Source organism: Vipera ursinii (genome assembly GCF_947247035.1).
Source record: "Vipera ursinii genome assembly, chromosome: 6".
In the NCBI taxonomy this organism is placed as follows: Eukaryota; Metazoa; Chordata; class Lepidosauria; order Squamata; family Viperidae; genus Vipera; species Vipera ursinii.
In genome coordinates, this window is record NC_139515.1 from 8,833,146 (window position 1) to 8,855,433 (window position 22,288).

General features: G+C 43.4%; 1 protein-coding gene across 2 annotated transcripts in view; it reads left to right on the plus strand.

Moving 5' to 3' along the window:
* The first annotated feature begins 213 nt into the window (after positions 1–213).
* Positions 214–22,288, plus strand: part of CDC123 (cell division cycle 123) — a 31,957-nt gene continuing 9,882 nt past the window's right edge. The window contains exons 1-10 of one of the 2 annotated variants that reach the window (XM_083366343.1): positions 214–242; positions 2,421–2,522; positions 4,096–4,167; positions 5,977–6,040; positions 7,538–7,570; positions 8,853–8,948; positions 14,254–14,360; positions 18,115–18,163; positions 19,682–19,757; positions 21,893–22,015. In XM_083366343.1, coding sequence (XP_083222469.1) covers positions 2,449–2,522; positions 4,096–4,167; positions 5,977–6,040; positions 7,538–7,570; positions 8,853–8,948; positions 14,254–14,360; positions 18,115–18,163; positions 19,682–19,757; positions 21,893–22,015 — 694 coding nt within the window. In that variant the 5' untranslated portion in view covers positions 214–242; positions 2,421–2,448. Of the gene's footprint in view, positions 243–360; positions 382–2,420; positions 2,523–4,095; positions 4,168–5,976; positions 6,041–7,537; positions 7,571–8,852; positions 8,949–14,253; positions 14,361–18,114; positions 18,164–19,681; positions 19,758–21,892; positions 22,016–22,288 lie in introns of those variants that run through there. The other variant, XM_083366344.1, reaches the window with a different exon arrangement.

Here is a 22,288-nt window from a genome sequence, read left to right on the forward strand (position 1 = left end):
TACATGACTAACAGAGTATACTTTTTTATCGCAGATTGGTTAATAAAAATGCCTGTCACTTACCAGCTCCAAACAAAGCTAGTCTTTCGGCTTTCCTTGGAGGGCAGTGCTAACCACGCAGGCTTTCCATTAGTCGAAGAACAATCCGTTAGCCAATAGGAACGAGAATATGTGAGGTCCCGCCTGCTGCGCTCGTTGATTGGTCGGCTCCTCCAGGAGCAGCTGGGACGATGGTGTAGAAGGTAAAATAAGCGAGCTGGAAGAGCAAACCCGGGTGCGGGGCTGGGGAAGCTGCTGGAAGTGTGTGAACGCATAGGGATACACGTGTATTCCTAGGTACACGTCTCTACATTACAGAGCTTGTTGCTGTTGGGTGCTGGGGTGTGTTAGGTTTGCCAATTATATGTGAATAAGCAGCTGATGGTGACTATGTATATAAATAGAATTTTTTATTGTCCAAGCATGATTGGACACACACAAGCAATTTATACATACATACACACAAACACTCTTACACACACAATTATAAAATATATGTGTGTCGGTATATATAAGAGGGACGCGGTGGGTTAGGATGCTGAGCTTGTTGATCAGAAGGTTGGCAGTTTGGCAGGTCGAATCCCGAGTGGCGTGTAACAGAGTGAGCGCTGGTTACTCGTCCCAGCTTCTGCCAGCCTAGCAGTTCGAAAGCACATAAAAACGCAAGTAGAAAAATAGGGACCACTACGGTGGGAAGGTAACAGCGTTCCGTGCGCCTTTGGTGTCTAGTCATGCCAGCCACATGGCCACGGAGACGTCCTCGGACAAGCGCTGGCTCTTCGGCTTTGAAACGGAGATGAGCACCGGCCCCTAGAGTCGGAAACGACTAGCACGCATGTGCGGGGGAACCTTTACCTTATGTATATATACTGTGTATGTGTGTGTATAGGTATATATGTATGTGTGTATAATTTCAGATAGTCCTCGGTGCTTTACCTTGCTTGCTTATTTATGTATTTTATTATTAAATTTATTTGCCACCCATCTTGTTTCGATGTGACTGAGAGCCGCTACATTTAATATTGTGCGATATAAATCCACCAGCCAATTTCTTTTGGCAGTTCTGAAAATCGTTTGAGACTAATGTGAAGGATGCTTATTAAAATGGCAAAAAATAATAATATGCTCATTAATAGCTGTTTTTGTCTTCCTGTGAATTTGGGGGCTGTGCATCAGTTATGGACAAGAAAAAAATAACAACTAAGTGACATCTGTATGTTCAAAGTTGACCTAAGCAACAGATCATATCAGATGTTTTAAGACCTTTCAGGAAAAAAGACCACTTTGAAATTGAGCTATTTTGACCTCCATTTAGCCACCAAGAAAGTCCTTAGTTAGGTTTCTCTCAGGTGTTTTTCTCCAAGCTGGAGAAATAATAGTATAATTCCAAAGATGAGCTGAGGCTTTGGAGAATCTCCAGTTAAGGTATCACCTCAGGAGTCAAAGGTTGATGAGCTTTGGAAAAATTAAACATAGAAAAACTAGGTATAATCTGTTTGCAGAACTAGGAAGTCTTCTGCTCAATCTGGGTTTTATACCAATTTATACTCAATCTGTGGGACAACATGATGGTCTGAATGAAGAAGGGTTGATCCTTTTGAACTCTGATATTGGAGTAGGTTCCTGAGAAAAACCATGGATAGCCAAAACCCCTCATACAAATGGCTCATAGAACACATTAAATCAGAATTCTGACTTAAGGCAGAAATGACTGGGCTCAAATTATATTTTGGACCTATTGTGTGAAGACTTAGTTTTTTGAGAAGTCCATAATTCTGGAATGAATGGAAAGGAGGAGGAGGGGGGAGGGGAAGAAGAAGAAGAAGAAGAAGAAGAAGAAGAAGAAGAAGAAGAAGAAGAAGAAGAAGAAGAAGAAGAAGAAGAAGAAGAAGAAGAAGAAAAAGAAAAAGAAGAAGAAGTTGTTGAAGTTGTTAGGTGAATGGCTTTGACATAGTGGCAGGGATTGAAAGACAGGTTGGGATTGAGACAAATCATTTTGTGATTGTAGAACAAGGGTGGGCAACTATGGCCCCTCTATGATCTGTGGACTTCAACTCCCAGAATTCCCCAGCTGGAATCTTAAGCCTAAGAATTCCTGACATTTTTAAATACACATGTTCAGAACTGAAAGCTGAGGATATTTCTCTGTTTAGTTAGGGAAATCAAATCTCAGCACAAAGAACAATTTATCGCTTTGACCTTCTTAAAATATATCCTTCCCATAGATAACCTGCAATGCAGAGTAAAATATTTAGTATTTAGTAAAAATGTTAAAGAAACGAAGTGGTCACTATTGAGTCCTTCTACCTTTAATGAACGGGGTAAAATGGTTGCCTGCACTCGTCTTCAAATGTTAAGTTGCATTGTTTTCTTTCATGCAGAACTGCCAGCCGTATTTGGAATATAAAGATGAAGAAAGAACAGATACTCAATTGTCAGTTCTCTTCCTGGTATCCTCGTTTCAAGAGGCAGACAATCCGCAGGTACCCGAGACTAATTTCTACCTTGAATTAGATCGAAAGCTTGTCCCAAAAGGTGCTTTTTCACCAGGCAACTGGACTTCCTTGTTTTTCTTTGAAGAATTTTTGCTTCTACTCCCAGAAGCTTTTTCAGCTCTGACTGCATGGTGGGGAATGGAAGGAGCTGAGCTGAAGTCAGAGCTGAAGAAGCTTCTGGGACAACCATGACCTGGATGACTGAGTCCATAGACAGAGGCTTATTTCTATAGGATTGTCTGCTGCAACACCTTATGGGAATTCCTTAGAGGTTTCTAATAGTCTGTATATAAGGTTTCTGTTTGCAAGACAGAACCAGCCAGTCTTTAGGGACAGATTAGAGGCCTTGTTTGTTATTTTGCTTAAAACAACATGGAAGAAGTGAAGCCTTCTCATAATGAAGCTGAATTAAGCAGAATTAGCCACCTAATGCAGGTAGTCCTCGATTTACGGCCATAATGGAGCATATCCAAGACGGTCGTAGGTCACGACCGTCTTGTCGCGCAGCAGCCGTTAAGCGAATGCTGCAGCCGTTATGAGAATATCATAGTATTAAGGAAACCAGTGGTTTGTTACGGGTGTGGTTTTGCTGAAAACTGAAAGTAACTGCCAATTTGGGGCAAAATTTTCATGAAATGCAGTCATGTGACCACAGGCCATCATTTTCAAATGGCTGTAAATGTGGCCTGGTTGCCGAGCAACCAAAATTCATTGGAACTTTGAATCTGGGTCGTAATTGGCTCCCCGGTCAGTCTGTCATAATTTGAACAGTTACTAAGCAAGCAGTCATAAGGCAAGGACTACCTGTATGTTGTTTGAGTCTTTAAGAAAAGAAATGCTGATCTTTTAAAAAAAAAGAGTGAGAAATTGTGATTAATGATAACAGAATAACAAAATAGCAGAGTTGGAAGGGACCTCGGAGGTCTTCTAGCCCAACCCCCTTTTGGTAGTGTTTTACATTTCGAACACCTTTATTATTTTTTCCTCTCACATTTTCAATTTTTTTTTGGGGGGGGGGAGGATTGGAATGAGGATTTATTACCAGTATCAACACAGTTAATACAAGTAGTTCTCAATTTACAACCACAATTGAGCCCAGAATTTCTGTTGCTAAGTGAGACATTTCTTCAGTGCGTTTTGCCCCATTTTACGACCTTTCTGGCCACAGTTGTTAAAGTGTATCACAGCCATTTATAAGTTAGAACCTGGTTGTTACATGAATCTGGCTTCCCCCATTGACTTTGCTTGTCAGAAGGACTCATCACACGACACCGGGACACTGTGACCGTCCTAAAGATGAGTCAGTCGCCAAGCGTCTGAATTTTGACCATGGGGAGGCTGCAAAAGTCATCACTGTGGAAAAACAGTCATACGTCACTTTTTTTCAGGGCCGTTGTAACTTTGAACGGTCACTAAACGAAATGTTAAGTCGAGCACTACCTGTATAACTGAACTACCCTCGCAGCAGATATTGGCATGAAGTGTAAAAATAGTAGCTCTCCTTGCCTTCCGAATTACGGGGTTTCTAAAAATTTTATTTTAAAATCCTTTTTCCTATTAGTGTCATTCTTCCAATACCACAGAATGTAAAGGATTACTTGCTAGATGACGGAACGCTGGTGGTTTCTGGCAGGTAAGAAAACTCCCTTAAAGATTTAGATGTATTTTTAAAACAGTGATGTACGGCTGACCTTTCTAAATACAGCGGCAGCTTTTCTGTCTTCTTTGAGAGGAGCATTGCGCCTTTAATGACGGAGTAAAGTATGAATACTGTATACAATTCTTTTCAAAGCAACCCTGGTCAAATGTTGTGTCGCAATAAATCTCTGAGGAAATGGAAGCTGACCCCTCTAAGGCAGGGGTCCCCAACCTAGGCTGTGGCCCACTACCGGGCTGTGGCCTACTGGCCACCGGGCCGTGGGACAGGCTGGTCAGTGCGCGCACTCACCCCTGCTCCCACTTGCGCCCGCAGACCCGTTCGCGCATGCACGTGGGGCTAGGGCCTGCGCAAATAGGGCTGCTAGCGCATGCGGGATGCCATGGTTCCGACAGATGAAACTCTTCAAAGAACTTTGAGGCCTTGTTTACCTTAAAGAATCTTTATTTGAGTAGCATAGCATCGGCACTAACACAATCGAAGCCAAAAACTAGATTTCCCCTCCCCTGAGCACATAGTATCAAAGCACAATTCCCTCCTCCAATTAACAGTCATAAATCACATTCCCCAATTAGTTTGAAATGCAGGCTCTCCCTCCAGTTCTCCAGCCCGCCAATTCTTACCATCTCTTATTTCATTAACCTTGGTTCTCACGCTAGTTAGTTATGTCTAACTAAACTCTCATGCACGTTCCTCACCCCAGCAACATCTACTCTAAAAGTAAAACATAAGAAGAAAACGGTTGCATCTCTTAACTGTTGTCAAAGCAAAAACATTTGATGTGAGCTGCGTTGACACGGGAGTTGTACAGCCAGTTTGCAACATGCGCGTGGTTGCCAGTGGCCACGGGTAGCTCCTGCGTGCCTGCGCAAATGGGGCCGCTAGCACCGTGTGGTTGCACGCAGCCCCGTTCCCGTGCACGTGCGCACAAATTTCCAGTTGCTCCCTTTTCCTCCGGGCCGCCAGCGTGAAAAGGTCGGTGACCTCTTCTCTAAGGTGCAAAGAGAAGCATCCTGTATTTTTCAAACCTGCAGTGCACATTTGAATGTGCGCAAAGGTTTTTAAACCTATCCTCAGTACAGGTTGTCCTCCATTTTAGTGACCATTTCAAGTTATAACGGCACTGAAAAAAGTGACTGACAACTGTTTTTCACACTTAGGACCGTTGTAGCCTCCCCGCGGTCACGTGATCGAAATTTAGACGCTTGGCAACTGGTTCATACTTACGACGGTTGCGGTGTCCCGAGGGTCACGTGATCCCCTTTTGTGACCTTCTGACAAGCAAAGTCAGTGGAGGAAGCCAGATTCACTTAACAACCACTTTTTACTAACTTATCAACTGCAGTGATTCACTTAACAACTGTGGCCAGAAAGGTCCTAAAATGGGACAAACTCACTTAACAACTGCTTCACTCAGCAACATAAATGTTGGGCTCAATTGTGATTGTAAGTCGAGGACTACCTGTAGTTTACAACACCTCTTTGGCAGAAAGAAACAGCTTCCAAACAAATGCTTCGACGAAGCCACAATTTCAAACATACAGATCATCTTACTGAGTGTTTTCCTACAATAACAATTCCCTGCTTAATACAAACATCATAGTTTTTATTGGGGAAAAAATACTATTAATTGGCCAGAAAGATCACTTTCCTCTTGAGTTTTTCCTGAATTGTTTGCTTTAAAGACGTTTTTCGGACATTAGATTTTATAAAGGCTACCTTAATAAAAATTAAAACTTTAGGATTTGATTATCCAAAGATTTCACCTTCTGGTTTTTTATTTAGAGAAGATCCCCAAACAATAACCCAAGAAGATGGTGGCGATGAAGAAGAGGCAGAAGAAGCTGTGGTTTGTAGAAACTGTGATACTCTAAATCAGGGGTCTTCAAACTTGGCCCTTTTATGACTTGTGGACTTCAACTCCCAGAATTCCTCAGCCAGCATGGGGGAACTATGGCCCCTTTATGACTTGCAGACTTCAACTCCCAGAATTCCTCAGCCAGTCTACCTGGCTGAGGAATTCTGGGCGTTGAAGTCCACAAGTCATAAAAGGGCCAAGTTTGAAGACCCTTGCACTAACTGTTCTTTGTCTCTGATATATCAGCCCTCATTCTGGAATTCCTTACCTTTTCCATAAGTATTAAAGTTATGGCTGAATTATAAAAAAGGTAGACTTTTTTTTTCAAGCGGACACTCTTGGTCCTTCCCTACCAGAACAACCTTGTGTGATCTAGAAAGCTAAGCAAGTTTGGCCCAGGTAGCACTTAGCAAGGAGATCACCAGCACTTCTTAAGACTGTAGTCTAAAGTAGGAAAAATAACAAATCGCAGAAGATTACAATGGAAAAATTGTTCTTATGATGATGTGTCGTGAGACTTCACGGATGAGTCTCTGTAGGTCACTAGAAGTTAAGGTTGATTCCAAAACGATTTGATCTGAGTTCTTTTGCAAGATCTGTGGAATTTGGTTTCTGTCTACACAAGTGGAGGGTCTTGGTTGATAGGAAACACCAGCCCCCGTTTTTCAGTAGGAAGTCTTCAGCTTACCTCTTTTCCATTGCTCCATGTTTTTGACCTGGGCTAGTTCTGACTTTTGGCCATCTCTTTCAAACTTTTGTCAACCAAGCGGAAGGGGACCCAGAGCATCCACAAGGAAGGAAGGAGAAGAGGCACTCTCAGTTGGGATATCTAGGGAGATGGGTGTTTTGTTTTGTTTTTTTTCCTTTATGTTGGGAATTTCTACCTACAGGTTGAATTCGATCCCAGTTGTCCTGAAATTACAAAGTGCAACGAAAGGGCTTCCAGTTTGCAAAATTGTAGATTGTTAGAGAGGGACTCCCTTTTTTAAAGGGGGTGGATCAGCACGAACTCAACTCAGCCCTTGTGATTTGTAAACCCTAATTTGTGGATTAGACGATTTGAGCTTTGAACCTGTTCCCAAAGGAGCTTCTCATCCGAGAAGCTTCTTCGGCTCTGACGGAACGATGGGGGAGAAAATGGGAGGATTTGTATTCTTCCTTGCAGTCATCTGAACACAGAGAGCTCAGAGAGAGAGAGCTAACAACCAGATGAGTTCAAGGAATACATATCCATCCGTTTCCCCACACCGTTCAGAACGGAAGAAGCTTCTGTGACGAGCAGCGAAATCTTCAAGGGAAAAAAACAAACAAAAGAAAGGTCCAGTTGCCTTTTGGGAAAAGCACCTTTGGGACCTGGTTGACTTGAGAATCTCTGTGAAGATTTGAACTTAATTCACAACTACGTTTATCAGTGCACCACAATTAAGCAGCCGTCAGTTGTCACATTCGCCATCGAAAATAAACTTGCTTCTGGTCTCCTTTTTTCAGTGGTCAGATGATGAAAATACTGCAACGCTCACAGTAAGTCCCTCCGTATTCAATTATTTTTTTCATTGCGAGAGATCCAATAGCCCTAAGAAGTTCTGAGTTATATAAGAGCACATGCCAAACCTTTTCCTTGGGTTTTATCGGGCCCCGAATGTTTGCCTAAGTTAGCAGTTAAAGAGGAGCTCGCAACTTGTTCCTAAAGCAGACAAGTGTACCTAAAAGAAAATGTGAAATAGACATCAGACGTATTGATCAAAGCGAATAGTACTGTATTTAGAACACTGTGAAAAATCCATTCACTTGTTCTGTACCAGCCTGCTACCGGCCCTGCAGAAAAGGCAGGGACAACCCCTTTACAAACGGCAAGAGGCTGGAATTACGCCTGCCAAATTTATTCACATAAAACAGAGCAAGACAAGACACCAACCATAAAACACGAGCTAAGAAGCAGGAACAATCCAAGCGGTTGCCTTCAGCAAACCAGCCCTCCCACGCATTCCCCTTAAATACAGTTCAGGGCGTGGCCTCTCTGTGCCTCCTTCCGAGGTGCCCCATTGCCTTCCTCTGTTTACTCCTGATTGACTGCCTCCTGCGTCGGGCGTCCTTGAACAGGGCCAGCTGTGGGTCATCTTCATCCACGCTGTCAGGCTCACACAGCTGGGTCTGCGTCGTGACCAGATGAGAGGGGCCTTGCTGGGGGCTCTCATCAAGCTGTCCAATCCCCTCAGCAAGCTCTTCAACACCCCCCTCCTCCTCCTCTGAGTCCTCCAACCGAACTGCCGAACCCACAGGCTGACCCTGAATCACAACATCACTTATCTCGCAACATCCAATGTCTAAAATGACTTGTTTAGCAATCAGGTTAATTTGTAGCTCTGAGTTGAAATGGGGTGTGTGTGTGTGTGTCTTGAGTTTGGTTGTTTTCTTGCAGACGTTTCAATACCCAACTAGGTAACATCATCAGTGCTGGATAATAACATCGGTGTTTGGATAATGAAACATCTGCAAGAAAACAACCAAGCTCAGAGAGCACCAAGGATCTCTCAGTCAGATTAATTGCATGTTAACAATTTGCTAACCATTTGAAAATCCGGAACTTTCAAATCCAAATATTACAAAATAAAGTAATTGGGGGTGGGGGTTATTTCTTGAGATCCTAAATTGTTTAATGTATCTCTGCTGAGCTTGCTCTGGAGATGGTTGTTATAAACATTTGGCTTATATACAACAATTGCAATACAAAGTTATTTCTCCTGGAATACTGTTTGTGTTAGGTTTTATTTCTAGAGACGGTTTCTCTTTTGTGGTTTTCCAGGCACCAGAATTTCCTGAATTTTCCCTTAAAGTTGAAGAGGCGATCCATTCCTTGGGAGGCAACGTTTTTCCAAAGCTTAACTGGAGTGCTCCAAGGGTAATGTGAATTTAATTAAAGTGCAAATTGGTATAAAGATTCAATTTCACTTTATGTCTGTGGAGGTTCTCAGTCATCCAGATCACGCTTGTCCCAAGGGATGCTTTTCCAAAAGGCAACTGGACTTTCTTGGTTTTTTCCCTTGAAAACATTTCACTTCTGGTCCAAGAAGCTTCTTCAGTTTTGACCTTTATGGCAGTAAACATCCCTGGGCATTTTTAAAAAAACGTTATTTAATTCCTTCTGCAGTTTTAGAAGGAAAATATAAGAACACTTCGTTTCTCATGTCTTTGAGAATTGAGGAAGATGGAATCAAATATTGCATTGCAAGTTCTGTTCAGATTCTCAGTCAAGATTTATTCAGGCCTTGAGAAGAAAAATCTACCAGCCTGTCCATATCAATATATTAATTTTTCATGGGGATGATAGAGGATCCAATAGGAGACTTCATTTTTAGATGGTACAGATAGTCCTTGACTTCCAACAGTTTGTTTAGTGACCCTTCAAAGTTACAGTGGCGACTTATGAAAAAAAGCGACTTATGACCGTTTTCACACTTAAGACCATTGCAGCTTCCCCATGGTCATGTGATCAAAATTCAGATGCTTGGCAACTGACTCGTAGTTATGACGGTCGCAGCACCCTGGGGTCACATGATCAAAATTCAGACGCTTGGCAACTGACTCCTATTTATGACTGTCACAGAGTCCTGGGGTCACGTGATCAAAATTCAGAAGCTTGGCAACTGACTCGTACTTATGATGGTCTGCAGGGTCCCAGGGTCACGTGATCCCCCTTTTGCGACCTTCTGGCGAGCAAAGTCAGTGGGGAAGCTGGATTCATTTAACAACCTTACTACCAACTTAAGCAACCGCAGTGTTTCCCTTACCAACAATCCGTGGCGTGAAAGGGGGTAAAATGGGGCAAAACTCACTTAACAAATGCCTCACCAGCAAACGTTTTGGGCTCAGCTGTGATTGTAAGTCTAGGACACAGGTCTGCAACCCGTGGCTCCGGAGCCGCATGTGGCTCTTTCAGCCGTCTCCTGCGGCTCCCAGTCCTCTGCCATGTGCAGTCCAAAAAAAAAAAGTGGGACTAAAAAAGTTCAACCAATCAATTCAAATATGCAGGGTAGGTGCATATCTCGCATTGGCTCCGCTCTTCAGTCAAACCCTGTTCTGCGCATGCACGCATGTATGCGCACGTGCACACATTTTTTTGCGGCTCCCAGTTTTCCCTTTTGCGAGGGAACCGGTTCTGAGTGGCTCTTTCACTGTTTCAGGTTGCTGACCCTTGGTCTAGGATTACCCGTGCTTAAATGTACAAGATGCATTTCAACTGTTCAAGAAAGTTCCTCAGGAAAGAATTTTGAAGCAGACTTTAAAAAAGAAAAAAAAAAGTTTTAGGCCAGGGGTAGGCAACCTTGGCTCTTTTATGACTCGTGGACTTCAACTCCCAGAATTCCTGAGCCAGCATGGCTCAGCTTGGAAACCTCTCCCTTTCCCCTCAGCGTGGCTGGCTCAGGAATTCTGGGAGTTGAAGTCCACGAGTCATAAAGCGGCCTAGGCCAGGGATAGGCAACCTTGGCTGTTTTATGACTCGTGGACTTCAACTCCCAGAATTCCTGAGCCAGCATGGCTCAGCTTGGAAACCTCTCCCTTTCCCCTCAGCGTGGCTGGCTCAGGAGTTCTGGGAGTTGAAGTCCACGAGTCATAAAGCGGCCTAGGCCTAGGCCAGGGGTAGGCAACCTTGGCTCTTTTATGACTCGTGGACTTCAGCTCCCAGAATTCCTGAGCCAGCATGGAAACCTCTCCCTTTCCCCTCAGCGTGGCTGGCTCAGGAATTCTGGGAATTGAAGTCCACAAGTCATAAAAGAGCCAAGGTTGCCTATCCCTGTAGGCCTTTCCTTTGGGAAAATTCTCCCTCTGCCCCACATTAAAAGAAACTTAACATCAGATGGATTATGCCACAATGGTGCTATCCCTTGTGTCGTTCAAAAGGACCCAGCTGCGCTAATCTGCCGCAATCTCAATTTACCATAGAGGCAAGCATAAATCAGCTGGTCTTGAAGAAAGCCTTGTACATTCTCAGCGGCATTAATGAGCTTTCGGGGAAAGCTTAAAAGTTTGGCCTCTTTAACAGCCTCCCGAATGAGTTATTGCCATGTAGAACAGAGACTTCTAAAGAAATTGGGCAATTAATTTGGCCTGAAGGGTACCGTCCAAAGCTCCTTTAGATGGGAGCCTGATTGCCTTCAGGGGGAATAAATTTTGAGAGAGCACAAATAACATCGGGCCTTGAAAGGACTAAGTGGGCACTTGCTGAGTTTTTGGTAATGTCTATAAACAAGCAGGTTGCTTTTTCTTTGCTCTTTAAATTGTTAGCTTTATTGCACTACATCAAGTGCTGTTCCTTGCAAAAGCGGTAATGAGAGCTGCTTCCAAAGAATCCAACACCATCATATTTTAATCCAATCTCCTCTAGTTTTTTTTTTTTTAATGCGTTTGAACTCTCTGTTTTTCACTGAAGTTGCTCGGGGTGAATTTTGTTAAGCCTTGAACAAGGACACATCGCTCTGTTTCTCTTGCAGACAAATCTAGATACGAACTTCCAGCGTAGGTAAATCCTTTGACTTAACAACTACAGTAATGAGCTGAATTTCTGTGGCCAATCAAGGAAGTTGTTAAATGAATTATACCCAGTTTGGCAACCTTCTATGCCACGGTTGTTAAGCGAATCACTGCAGTTCTTAGGTGAATCCTGCACGTGACCCCGGGACATTGCAACCGTCATAAAAATGACTCACTTGCCAAGCATCTGAATTTTGATCCCATGACTATGGGGATGCTGCAACGGTCATAAGTGCGAGGATTGGTGATGATGATGATGATGATGTTGGAAGGGACCTTGGAAGTCATCTAGTCCAACCCCCTGCTCAAGCAGGAGAACCTATACCAATGATGGCGAAACTTTTAGAGACCGAGTGCCCAAACCGCAACCCCAAACCCACTTATTTATCACAAAGTGCCAGGGCCGCATCAACATTGTGGTGCCCTGGGGGGGGGGGCGGGCAGGGAGGCACCTCTGAGTGCCGCCTCTGGCACTCAAAAACTGGGGGCGCCAAAATGGCCCACCGTGCTGCAAGGCGCCAAAATGGCTGCTGCCGCGCCACGGGGTGCAGATACAAGGCACTGCACCATGCAAGAACGGGGCAGGGCTAGTGAGTATCACTACTGCTAAGCTTGTAAGCCGCCCTGAGTCTTCAGAGAAGGGCGGGATATAAATGGAATTAAAATAAAAAATAAAATAAAAAATTTGCAGCATGTGCGTGCTCGTGGCCCCATGCGCGCATGCACGCATGTAAAATGCTTCCAGTTCACCAATTGACAATGGTTGGTGACCTCTGCTCTACCACCTCTACTCGAGCTTCACCTCCTTTGTGCATGGTGGGGCTCCTGCTCTGGGTTTCGGTGACGGCCTGATGGACCTGCTGCTGGTGGCAGTGGCGCATGTGCCAACAGGGAGGGCTCTGAGAGCCGCCTCTGGCACGCGTGCCAAAGGTTCGCCACCACTGACCTATACCATTTCAGACAAATGGCTGTCCAGTCTCTTCTTAAAAACTTCCAGTGTTGAAGCATTCACTGCTTCTGGAGGCAGATTGTTCCACTGGTTAATTGTTCTGACTGTGAGGAAGTTCCTCTTTAGTTCTAGGTTGCTTCTCTCTTGGATTAGTTTCCACCCGTTGCTTCTTGTCCTGCCTTCAGGTGCTTTGGAGAATAGCTTGACTCCCTCTTCTTAGGGGCAGCCCCTGAGATATTGGAAGACTTGCTATCATGTCCCCCCTCGTCCTTCTCTTCATTAAACTAGACATACCCAATTCTAGCAGCTCTTCCTTATATGTTTTAGTCTCCAGTCCCCTAATCATCTTTGTTGCTCCTCTCTGTACTCTTTCCAGAGTCTGAACATATTTTTTACATCGTGGTGACCAAAACTGGATGCAGTATTCCAAGTGTGGCCTTACCAAGGCCTTGTAAAGTGGTAGTAACACTTCACGTGATCTGGATTCTCTGTTAATGCAGCCTAGCACTGAGTTGGCTTTTTTGGCAGCTGCAGCTCACGGCTGGCTCATAGTTAAGGGATTGTCCACTAGGACTCCGAGATCTCTCTCACAGTTACTACTATTGAGCACGGTACCACTTACATTGTACCTGTGCATTTGATTTTTCTTGCCTAAATGTAGAACCTTACTTTTTTCACCATTGAATTTCATTTTGTTACATAGTGCCCAGTGTTCGAGTCTGTCCAGATCCTCCCGTATCTTAAGCCTGTCTTCTGGAGTGTTGGCTATTCCTGCCAGCTTGGTGTTGTCATTTGCAGTGTTGTATCTCTGAATGGTTGCTAAACGAATGGTCAGAAGTCGAACCACTGCAGTTATTAAATTAGTAACACAGCCGCTAAGTGAATCTGGCTTCCCCAGACTTGCAAAAGGAGATCACATGACCCCAGGACATTGCAACGTATCATATTCATAAATGGAATGTTTCAAACATATCCCATGGATTCTGCCATCTCCTGAAGAGAAGAGGACAGATGTGTATTGAACCGGCAATAGGCATTTCAAAGGAAAGGAGAAGCCTTTTGAACTGGGGAAACAAAAGGGGGGGCTAGCATCTGGCTTTTGTCACGGTAGACAGCAATAAACAAAAGGGTCCTAACTTCCTTTTTCCCACGAGATGGATGATACGAGAGGAAGGATGGGGGGACTGACCAAATGGGGATTAAGGGGGGTTAAACCGGGAACTCTTTATAAGGGTTTACATCGTGGAACCATTAAGCCCTGTCTCATTTCCTACAACCGAGCATGTCATAGTAAAGATTTCTTTTGGACTAAAAACCTGACTCCAAGAGTTTTTGTCTTCCTAAGACGTGGTTTGGGGTGGGTCCTGACAGTTGCTTGCTAAGAGTCTGAATTATGATCACGTCATGATGGGGGAGGCTGTCATGGCCGTACGTGTGAAAAATGGTCATAAGTCCCTTTTTCAGTGATGTGACTTTGAACGGTCACTAAACAAGCATTAGTAAGTTGAGGACTGCCTGTAATCACCCAGTTCCCACAAAGAGAAAAAGGCACAATTCCTTTCAGTGTTGCTTGCACCCACAAGCGTTGCTTGCACTCTCGCACACTCCAAAGCAGTTTTTGGAAACTGGACCGCAAAGCTCCGATTTCGTGGTGTTTTCACCTGTGGAAATACTAGCCTGAAATAGACCGTTAAATGCGTGTCTGGAATAAATCTGTTTTCTTTAGGATGCCTACTGGATCGCTATGAATAATTCCCTGAAGTGCAACAGCCTCAGCGATATCTTCCTGCTTTTCAAGAGTTCGGATTTCATCACTCGTGACTTCACTCAGCCGTAAGTAGTGGCAATGGATTTGCCTGTTGTGATTCAGGGTCAGCCTGTGGGTTCGGCAGTTGGGTCGGACGACTCAGAGGAGGAGGAGGGGGGTGTTGGAGAGGTTGCTGAGGGGATTGAAGATCTTGCTGATGAGAGCCCTCAGCCAGGCCCCTCCCACCTGGTCACGACGGAGACCCAGCTGTGTGAGCCTGACAGCGTGGATGAAGATGACCCACAGCTGGCCCTGTTCAAGGATGCCCGACGCAGGAGGCAGTCAATCAGGAGTAAACAGAGGAAGGCAATGGGGCACCTCGGAAGGAGGCAGAGAGAAGCCATGCCCTGAACTGTATAAAAGGGGAATGCGTGGGAGGGCTGGTTTGCTGAAGGCAACCGCTTGAAAAGCTCCTGTTTCTTGGTTCGTGTTTTGTTCCATTTGTTTTTGTATTAATAAATTTGGCAGGCTTAATTCCAGCCTCTTGCCTTCTTGTAAAAGGGCTTGTCCCTGCCTTTTCTGCAGGGCTGGTAGCAGGCTGGTACAGAACATTGCCCTTTGAAGAGGGAGGTTTTCTTCTTGTGTCCCAAGCTCTGAAAAATTGGATTCAATCTGAATTTGTTGTTATTAGTTGTTTGCCCTGTAGGTTATTTCCCTGTTTATCCCATGGCAGCTTGTGGAGGGACATGTTAAAAAGTCAGGTTGGCAGATGCAATTGCGTGGGCAAACCTTCCTTGCTAGGTTGAGCGGTTTGGTATTATCCCCCCAAAAATGGTCTCTCTTCCTAAATGCAAAACGTTCCTACAGGTGGTCCTTGACTTACGACAGTAACGGACTCTGGCCTTTCTGCTTTACAGCATGATCGTCACAAGTCAAGGCATCCAGGTGATTGACCTGATTTTAGCATATATATTTTTTTGTGGCAGCCATTAAACAAAAGCTGCAGGTTATTAAGAGAAGACCCTTAATAAGTTAAGTGAATCTATTGTCCACACTGTTTTTTTTCGTTTTTTTTCTTTTTCCTGCCAGAAACTGGAAGTTAACACTGGTTACTGGCAAAAAGAAAATTAAACTGTAAATGGGAAATTAGACAGTGGGAGATTCAGTCAATCAGAATAGAGCTGGAAAGGGACCCTGGAGGTCTTCTAGTCTATCCCCCTGCACAAGCAGGGAGACCCTGTGGCATTTCAGACAAGTGACTGTCCAGTCTCTTCTTTAAAAAAAAAATCTCCAGTGATGGAGCACTGAAATAAACAGACATCCTGATCCGGTTAACCATTCATTCGTTTTGGTATTGATTAAATGCTGAATAAACCCCAGGAAGTGAAAATGGTAAATGTTAATTGGGCACAAGGAAGGAAAGTGCTGAACAGGTGAAAATTGGCTTCATTCTTTATTCAGTTCCACAAATAGGTTTATAGATTAAAACGATAGAAGGAAAAGCCCACGGGCTCTGTTCATTCTACAGGGTAAACTTTCGATGATTTAATAGTGCCAATAAAATACGATGGAAATGGAAAACTGGGAGAGATTCTACTCCTCAATTTACCATCATTTGTTTAGTGACCGTTCGAAGTCACCACGGCAATGAAAAAAAGGGACTTGTGACCGTTTTTCACACAGACGACCGTTGCAATCACGGGATCAACATTCGGATAATTGGCAACTGGCTCGTATTCATGACAGTCGCAGTGTGCCAGGGTCACGTGATCCCCTTTTGTGACCTCCTGACAAGCAATGTCAACGGGGGTGGGGTGGGGTGGGGAGGGGAATCCAGTTTCACTCTCAACAGCCGTGTTGTTAACTTAACAACTTCAGGGATTCACTTAAGAACTGTGGCGGGAAAGGTCGTAAAATGGAGCAAAAATCGCTTAGCAAATGTCTTGCTTAGCGTGTTGGGTTCCATTGTCATAAATCAAGGTTTGCCTGTACAGCATAAAAAGAGCAAAGTTTTCCCTTTAACAATGTCAAGTTAAGTAGCACCAGATTGGAAGCTGAGAAGTGTGAGTCTTTATTCTTCCACTGTTTTAAAGATATTTAACAGAATAACAAAATGACAGAGTTGGAAGGGATCTTGGAGGTCTTCTAGTCCGACCCCCTGCTCAAATAGGATACCCTTTACCGTTTATTTCAAATCTAATGCATATAAAGAAGCAACCTGGAATTAAGGAGAAACTTCCTGACGGTGAGGACAATCCACCAGTGGAACAGCTTTGCCTTCAGAAATCGTGGGCGCCCCATCACTGGAGATCTTTAAGAAGAGACTGGACAGTCACGTGTCTGAGATGGTACTATAGGTTCTCCTGCTTGAGCAGGGGGCTGGACTAGAAGACCTCCAAGGTCCCTTCCAGCTCTATTCTATTCTTCTCTACTTGGACCACAAAGGAATGGCAAATTAAGGGAGATTGAACCAAGAAGATGCAGGCTTTGGGGACAGCTGACCCACACTGTTGTAATATTCTGCCCCATAAATTCATCGGGAACCCATCACAAATACCCTCCAGTCCTCTCCACTTCAAAGGAGTATTTGGAGATTAGGATCTGCAACTGTGGATCGCCTCTAGCTCTTAGACCCTGTTTTCCCCCTCCTCCCTGTATTTATGTTTTGATGATCCTCCCCAGGGAGAGTCAGCTGTGGTGTGTCTGCAGTTCGGTGGGCTATAAATGTTAGCCAATAAATCGATTAAGTTGTTTTTGCAAGAGGCAAGACACTTGATGGAGTAGGTCCGATGGAAAAGAATATTTGTAGCTCGGAGTTGAAATGAGGGGTCCTTGGTGCTTTCTGACCTTGGTGGTTTCCTTGCAGACGTTTCATGACCCAACTAGGGAACATCATCAGTGCTAGAAGGGAGGGTGGGGGTTTGCTCAGAGATTTGAACTGTGGGGTCCTTGGTGCTCTCTGAGACATTTCCTTACCTAACTAGGGAACTTCATCAGTCCTAGAAGAGAGTGGGGTTTGCGGAGAGGAGGAGGAGGAGGAGAACTGTGGGGGCGTCCTGGGTGCTCTCTGAGCTTGGTTGTTTTCTTCCAAGCCTTTCATTACCTGACTAGATAACATCTTCAATTTTAGAGTGTGTGGAGAGGAGTAGGACTGTGGGGGGTCTTTCATTCTCTCTGATCTTGGTTGTTTTCTTGCAGACGTTTCATGACCCAACTAGGGAACATCATCAGTGCTAGAAGGGAGGGTGGGGGTTTGCTCAGAGATTTGAACTGTGGGGTCCTTGGTGCTCTCTGAGACATTTCCTTACCTAACTAGGGAACTTCATCAGTCCTAGAAGAGAGTGGGGTTTGCGGAGAGGAGGAGGAGGAGGAGGAGAACTGTGGGGGCGTCCTGGGTGCTCTCTGAGCTTGGTTGTTTTCTTCCAAGCCTTTCATTACCTGACTAGATAACATCTTCAATTTTAGAGTGTGTGGAGAGGAGTAGGACTGTGGGGGGTCTTTCATTCTCTCTGAGATTGGTTGTTTCCTTGCAGACGTTTCATGACCCAACTAGGGAACATCATCAGTGGTAGAAAGGAAGGGAGTTTGCGGTGAGGAGGAGGAACTCTCTGTGCCTGGTTGTTTTCTTGCAGACGTTTCATTATCGAACTAAGGAACATCATCAGTGCTAGAAGGGGTGGGTGGGGTTTGTTCTCATCAGCTGATTTGATTGTTTACTTATTGACACTGTGAGCAAGTGCTGGTTGCGTCACTGAGGATCCTCTCAGGATGGGTTGCTTGTACCTGTTGCTGTTAAAGACAAATTTGCAAATCTTATCAGGTCTGTTTCTTCCTCTCTAGGTTTATCCATTGCAACGATGATTCCCCTGACCCTTCTTTGGATTATGAAGTAAGTAAGTGACAGCTACTCCTCTTAGGCTCGCATTTTGAACCCAGCACAAAAACGTCCCTTCCACGTCAAGTTCCACAGGACAAAAATAAATTAAATGCACACAAATCGGTTCGGTTCTCTGACTTTGCTAGTTCCATGTAAAACATCTAAGCAAACATCTGGTGGGTTGTGTTGTTGTTGTTGTTTTGTTTTAACTAGGTCAAATGGAGGGAAGATATTTGAGAGAAAATCAACTTGAGTTTGATCTTGAGCAGTTGGGAACGTTGGATTTTGGGGGAGTGGATTAGGCAGAAGGATTTTCTGGATGACCAGTATGGAGGGAGAGAGAATAGCTATAATAGCTAGAGAGATGGATGGATGGATGGATGGATGGATGGATGGATGGATGGATGGATGAATAGAGAGAGAATAGCTATAATAGCTAGAGAGATGGATGGATGGATAGATGGATAGATGGATGGAGAGAGAATAGCTATAATAGCTAGAGGGATGGATGGATGGATGGAAAGAGAATAGCTATAATAGCTAGAGGGATGGATGGATGGATGAATAGAGAGGGAATAGCTATAATAGCTAAAGGGATGGATGGATGGAGAGAAAATAGCTATAATAGAGAGATGGGTGGATGAATAGAGAGAATAGCTAAGCTAGAGAGATGGATGTATGGATGGAGAGAGAGAATAGCTATAATAGCTAGAGGGATGGATGGATGGATGGAAAGAGAATAGCTATAATAGCTAGAGGGATGGATGGATGGAGAGAAAATAGCTATAATAGAGAGATGGGTGGATGAATAGAGAGAATAGCTAAGCTAGAGAGATGGATGTATGGATGGAGAGAGAGAATAGCTATAATAGCTAGAGGGATGGATGGATGGATGGAAAGAGAATAGCTATAATAGCTAGAGGGATGGATGGATGGAGAGAAAATAGCTATAATAGAGAGATGGATGGATGAATAGAGAATAGCTAAGCTAGAGGGATGGATAGATGGATGGATGGATGGAGAGAGAATAACTATAGAGAGATGGATGGATGGAGAGAGAGAGAATAGCTATAATAGAGAGATGGATGGATATATGGATGGATGGATGGAGAGAGAGAGAGGGAGAGAGAGAGATGAAAATTGGAGACTGCCCATCACACCGTGATTATTGGGAGTTTGTTGATGTCATTATTATTGGTTTTGTTATCCTCATAATTTTAACTTTGCTTAAGTATAATAGGATTGCAAACCTCTCAGATTCACTACTAGATTAGACCAGCCTGTAAGCCTAGTAAAATAAATAAGTAGAAGTTAAATGCATTCCACAATTCATATCATTTGCTTGGTAGCTTCATTCCATGCCTGACCTCATCAAGGCTTCTTTCAGAAGTTGAAGATCACAAGGTCAGCCTTATAAGAGAGCCTCTTCGTTTTAGACATTTTGCAATTTCTTAATTACCCCTTGAGATGAAAATGGGTTGGGTTTTTTTCCCATGCCAGCTAATCAGAATTTTGTCTCCCTTCCCTTAGCTTGTCCTCCGAAAATGGTGTGAATTGATTCCAGGGGCAGAATTCAGGTGCTTCGTGAAGGAAAACAAACTTATTGGTGAGTTTATCAGTAAAAGCTCATTCATCCTCTGCTGTGTCTAAAGCTTTTCTAGATATTTTTATTGTAACTCTCCTGCATTTCACAGGTAAGACTGCATATTAAATTTTGGCCATGACTCTTTTTGTCCGTGTCCTGTTAATAAGTCACAATCATTTTATTTCCATCGAGTTTTTCCCACAACGGTCCAAACAGCTCAAAAAATTAATAACGTGAAATACCATCCTGGAATCTCATTGGATCTTAATATTTATGCATTATCTGAGGACTTAATATATGTTCTTTACTACATCTGTTTTTTTAAACTACAAGTTGCCTTGCTTTTTTGGCTCACAGCTCACTAGTTCAGCTTTGAAATCTGGAGTTTGCACGGTTGCTTCTGGCATAACAGAAAGAAATTTAGTTTTCCTAACATTCCTGGGTCTTGTCAAAAGACCTCTGATTTGAAATATCTGCAGAGCTTGCACCCTGAGTTTCTGTCCTAAAATATTGTTACTTATCAAGATTTCAAATAGGGCAGAGGTGACCTCAACATATTTTCTACCCGGATATGCCTGGCTTATTTATTTACTTAGCACACGGCATGAAATACAAGGATAGCAGCAGTAAAGATGTATGAAAGAAACAACAACCACATAGTAATATGATGCACATATGATGGAGACAGTCAGTATCGTAAGATAAATGAAATTCAAGAAGTTATGAATGAAAGCGAATATACGTATCCCAGGATAATGTTGCAGGATCCAATCTGGGTCGGTCACCATTGGTTCCAGTGACCAACCCAGATTGGATCAAGAAGTTATCTATTAAGTTACAAGTTGCATTTTAAAATCCTTTGATTCATTGAAATAAAATTAGTGTTTTATACTATATTAATAACTGGGCCATTTACGCAATTAAGCATGGTGCAGGTAGTCTTATCATACCGTAGTCTTTATAGTTTTATCATAACCTTATCACAGCCTTATCAAAGCCTTATCACAGCCTTATCACAGCCATATCACAGCCTTATCATAGCCTTATCACAGCCTTATCAAAGCCTTATCATAGCCTTATCAAAGCCTTATCACAGCCTTATCACAGCCTTATCACAGCCATATCACAGCCTTATCATAGCCTTATCACAGCCTTATCATAGCCTTATCACAGCCTTATCACAGCCTTATCACATCTTAGCTTTATCATAGCCTTATCATAGTCTTAGACTTATGACCACAATTGAACCCCAAATTTCTGTTGCTAAGCAAGACAATTCTTAAGTGAGTTTAGCCCCATTTTACAACCTTCCTCACCAGCTGTTCTGTCACTGCAGTCATTAAGTTAGCAACACATTTATTAAGTGAATTTGGCTTCCCCATTGATTTTGCTGGTCAAAAGGCTGCAAAAGGGGATCACATGACCCCGGGACTCTGCAACCATCATAAATACGACTTAATTGCCAAGCGACTGGATTCTGATCACATGACCGTGGGGAGGCTGCAACGGTCGTAAGTGTGAAAAACGGTCATAAGTCACTCAGTGGCGTTGTAACTCCGAATGGTCACTAAACGAACTGTCGTAAGCTGAGGACCAGCCGTATTTTTTAATTGGAGAAAGTCTTCTTTTCCTTAATTGGGCTGTTTTTCCTTTTGACTTTGTGTTTAGCAGGGTTCGTTTGCCTTAGCAAGTAATTTGAAATGCCTATTCGTTACCATGCTGTAAGGGGAATGTTTGGCGCCTTTCAAAATGTACAGTCATGGCCGAAATTGTTGGCACTCCAGAAATTTTTCCGTTTTGGAGTTTTGTTTGACATTATGTCCAATTTGCTTTTTTTCCTCCCTTTTTTTGTTGTGTTCCAATACACACAAAGGGAATAAATCTGTGTATAGCAAAACACGTGTTCCTGCAATACTTTTCTGTGAGAAATACTTGATTTTCTGAAAAAAAATTCTGGGGTGCCAACAATTTCAGCCATGACTGTAATTAATTAGAATAAATAAGATCTAAGCAGGTTCAGGGTTTTTTATTTATTTATCAACAAAAGCAGTGCAGTAAGTACCATTGGGGCCGTTGTTCTCTCACTATGCTTTAATTCTAATTTTATTATAATGCCACTGTAGTAAAAATTACAACAAATACAATTTTTCATCCAGGGATATCTCAGCGGGACTACACTCAGTACTATGAACACATCGCTAAACAGAAAGAGGAGATTTGCAGATGCATACAGGATTTTTTCAATAAACACATACAGTATAAGTTTTTGGATGAAGATTGTGAGTATCCTTTTAATTTGAATAAGAGGCCGGTATTTTCTAATAACTGCAAGCTTCTCTTTCAAGCAATGCCCTTGGTCAATTTATCCACTCGCCCCTTGCCGATTTGGCTGGTTGTTTTCTGCTGAAGTCCTGCAAAAGCAGAAGCACGGATGGAAGTCGAACCACATACAGTAAATAGCTCATTTAGTTGGGAATTATTTTTATCCGCGGACACCCAAGCAGCTGAGGATAGAAGCTAAAATCATCACAGAATAACTAAGTTGGAAGGGA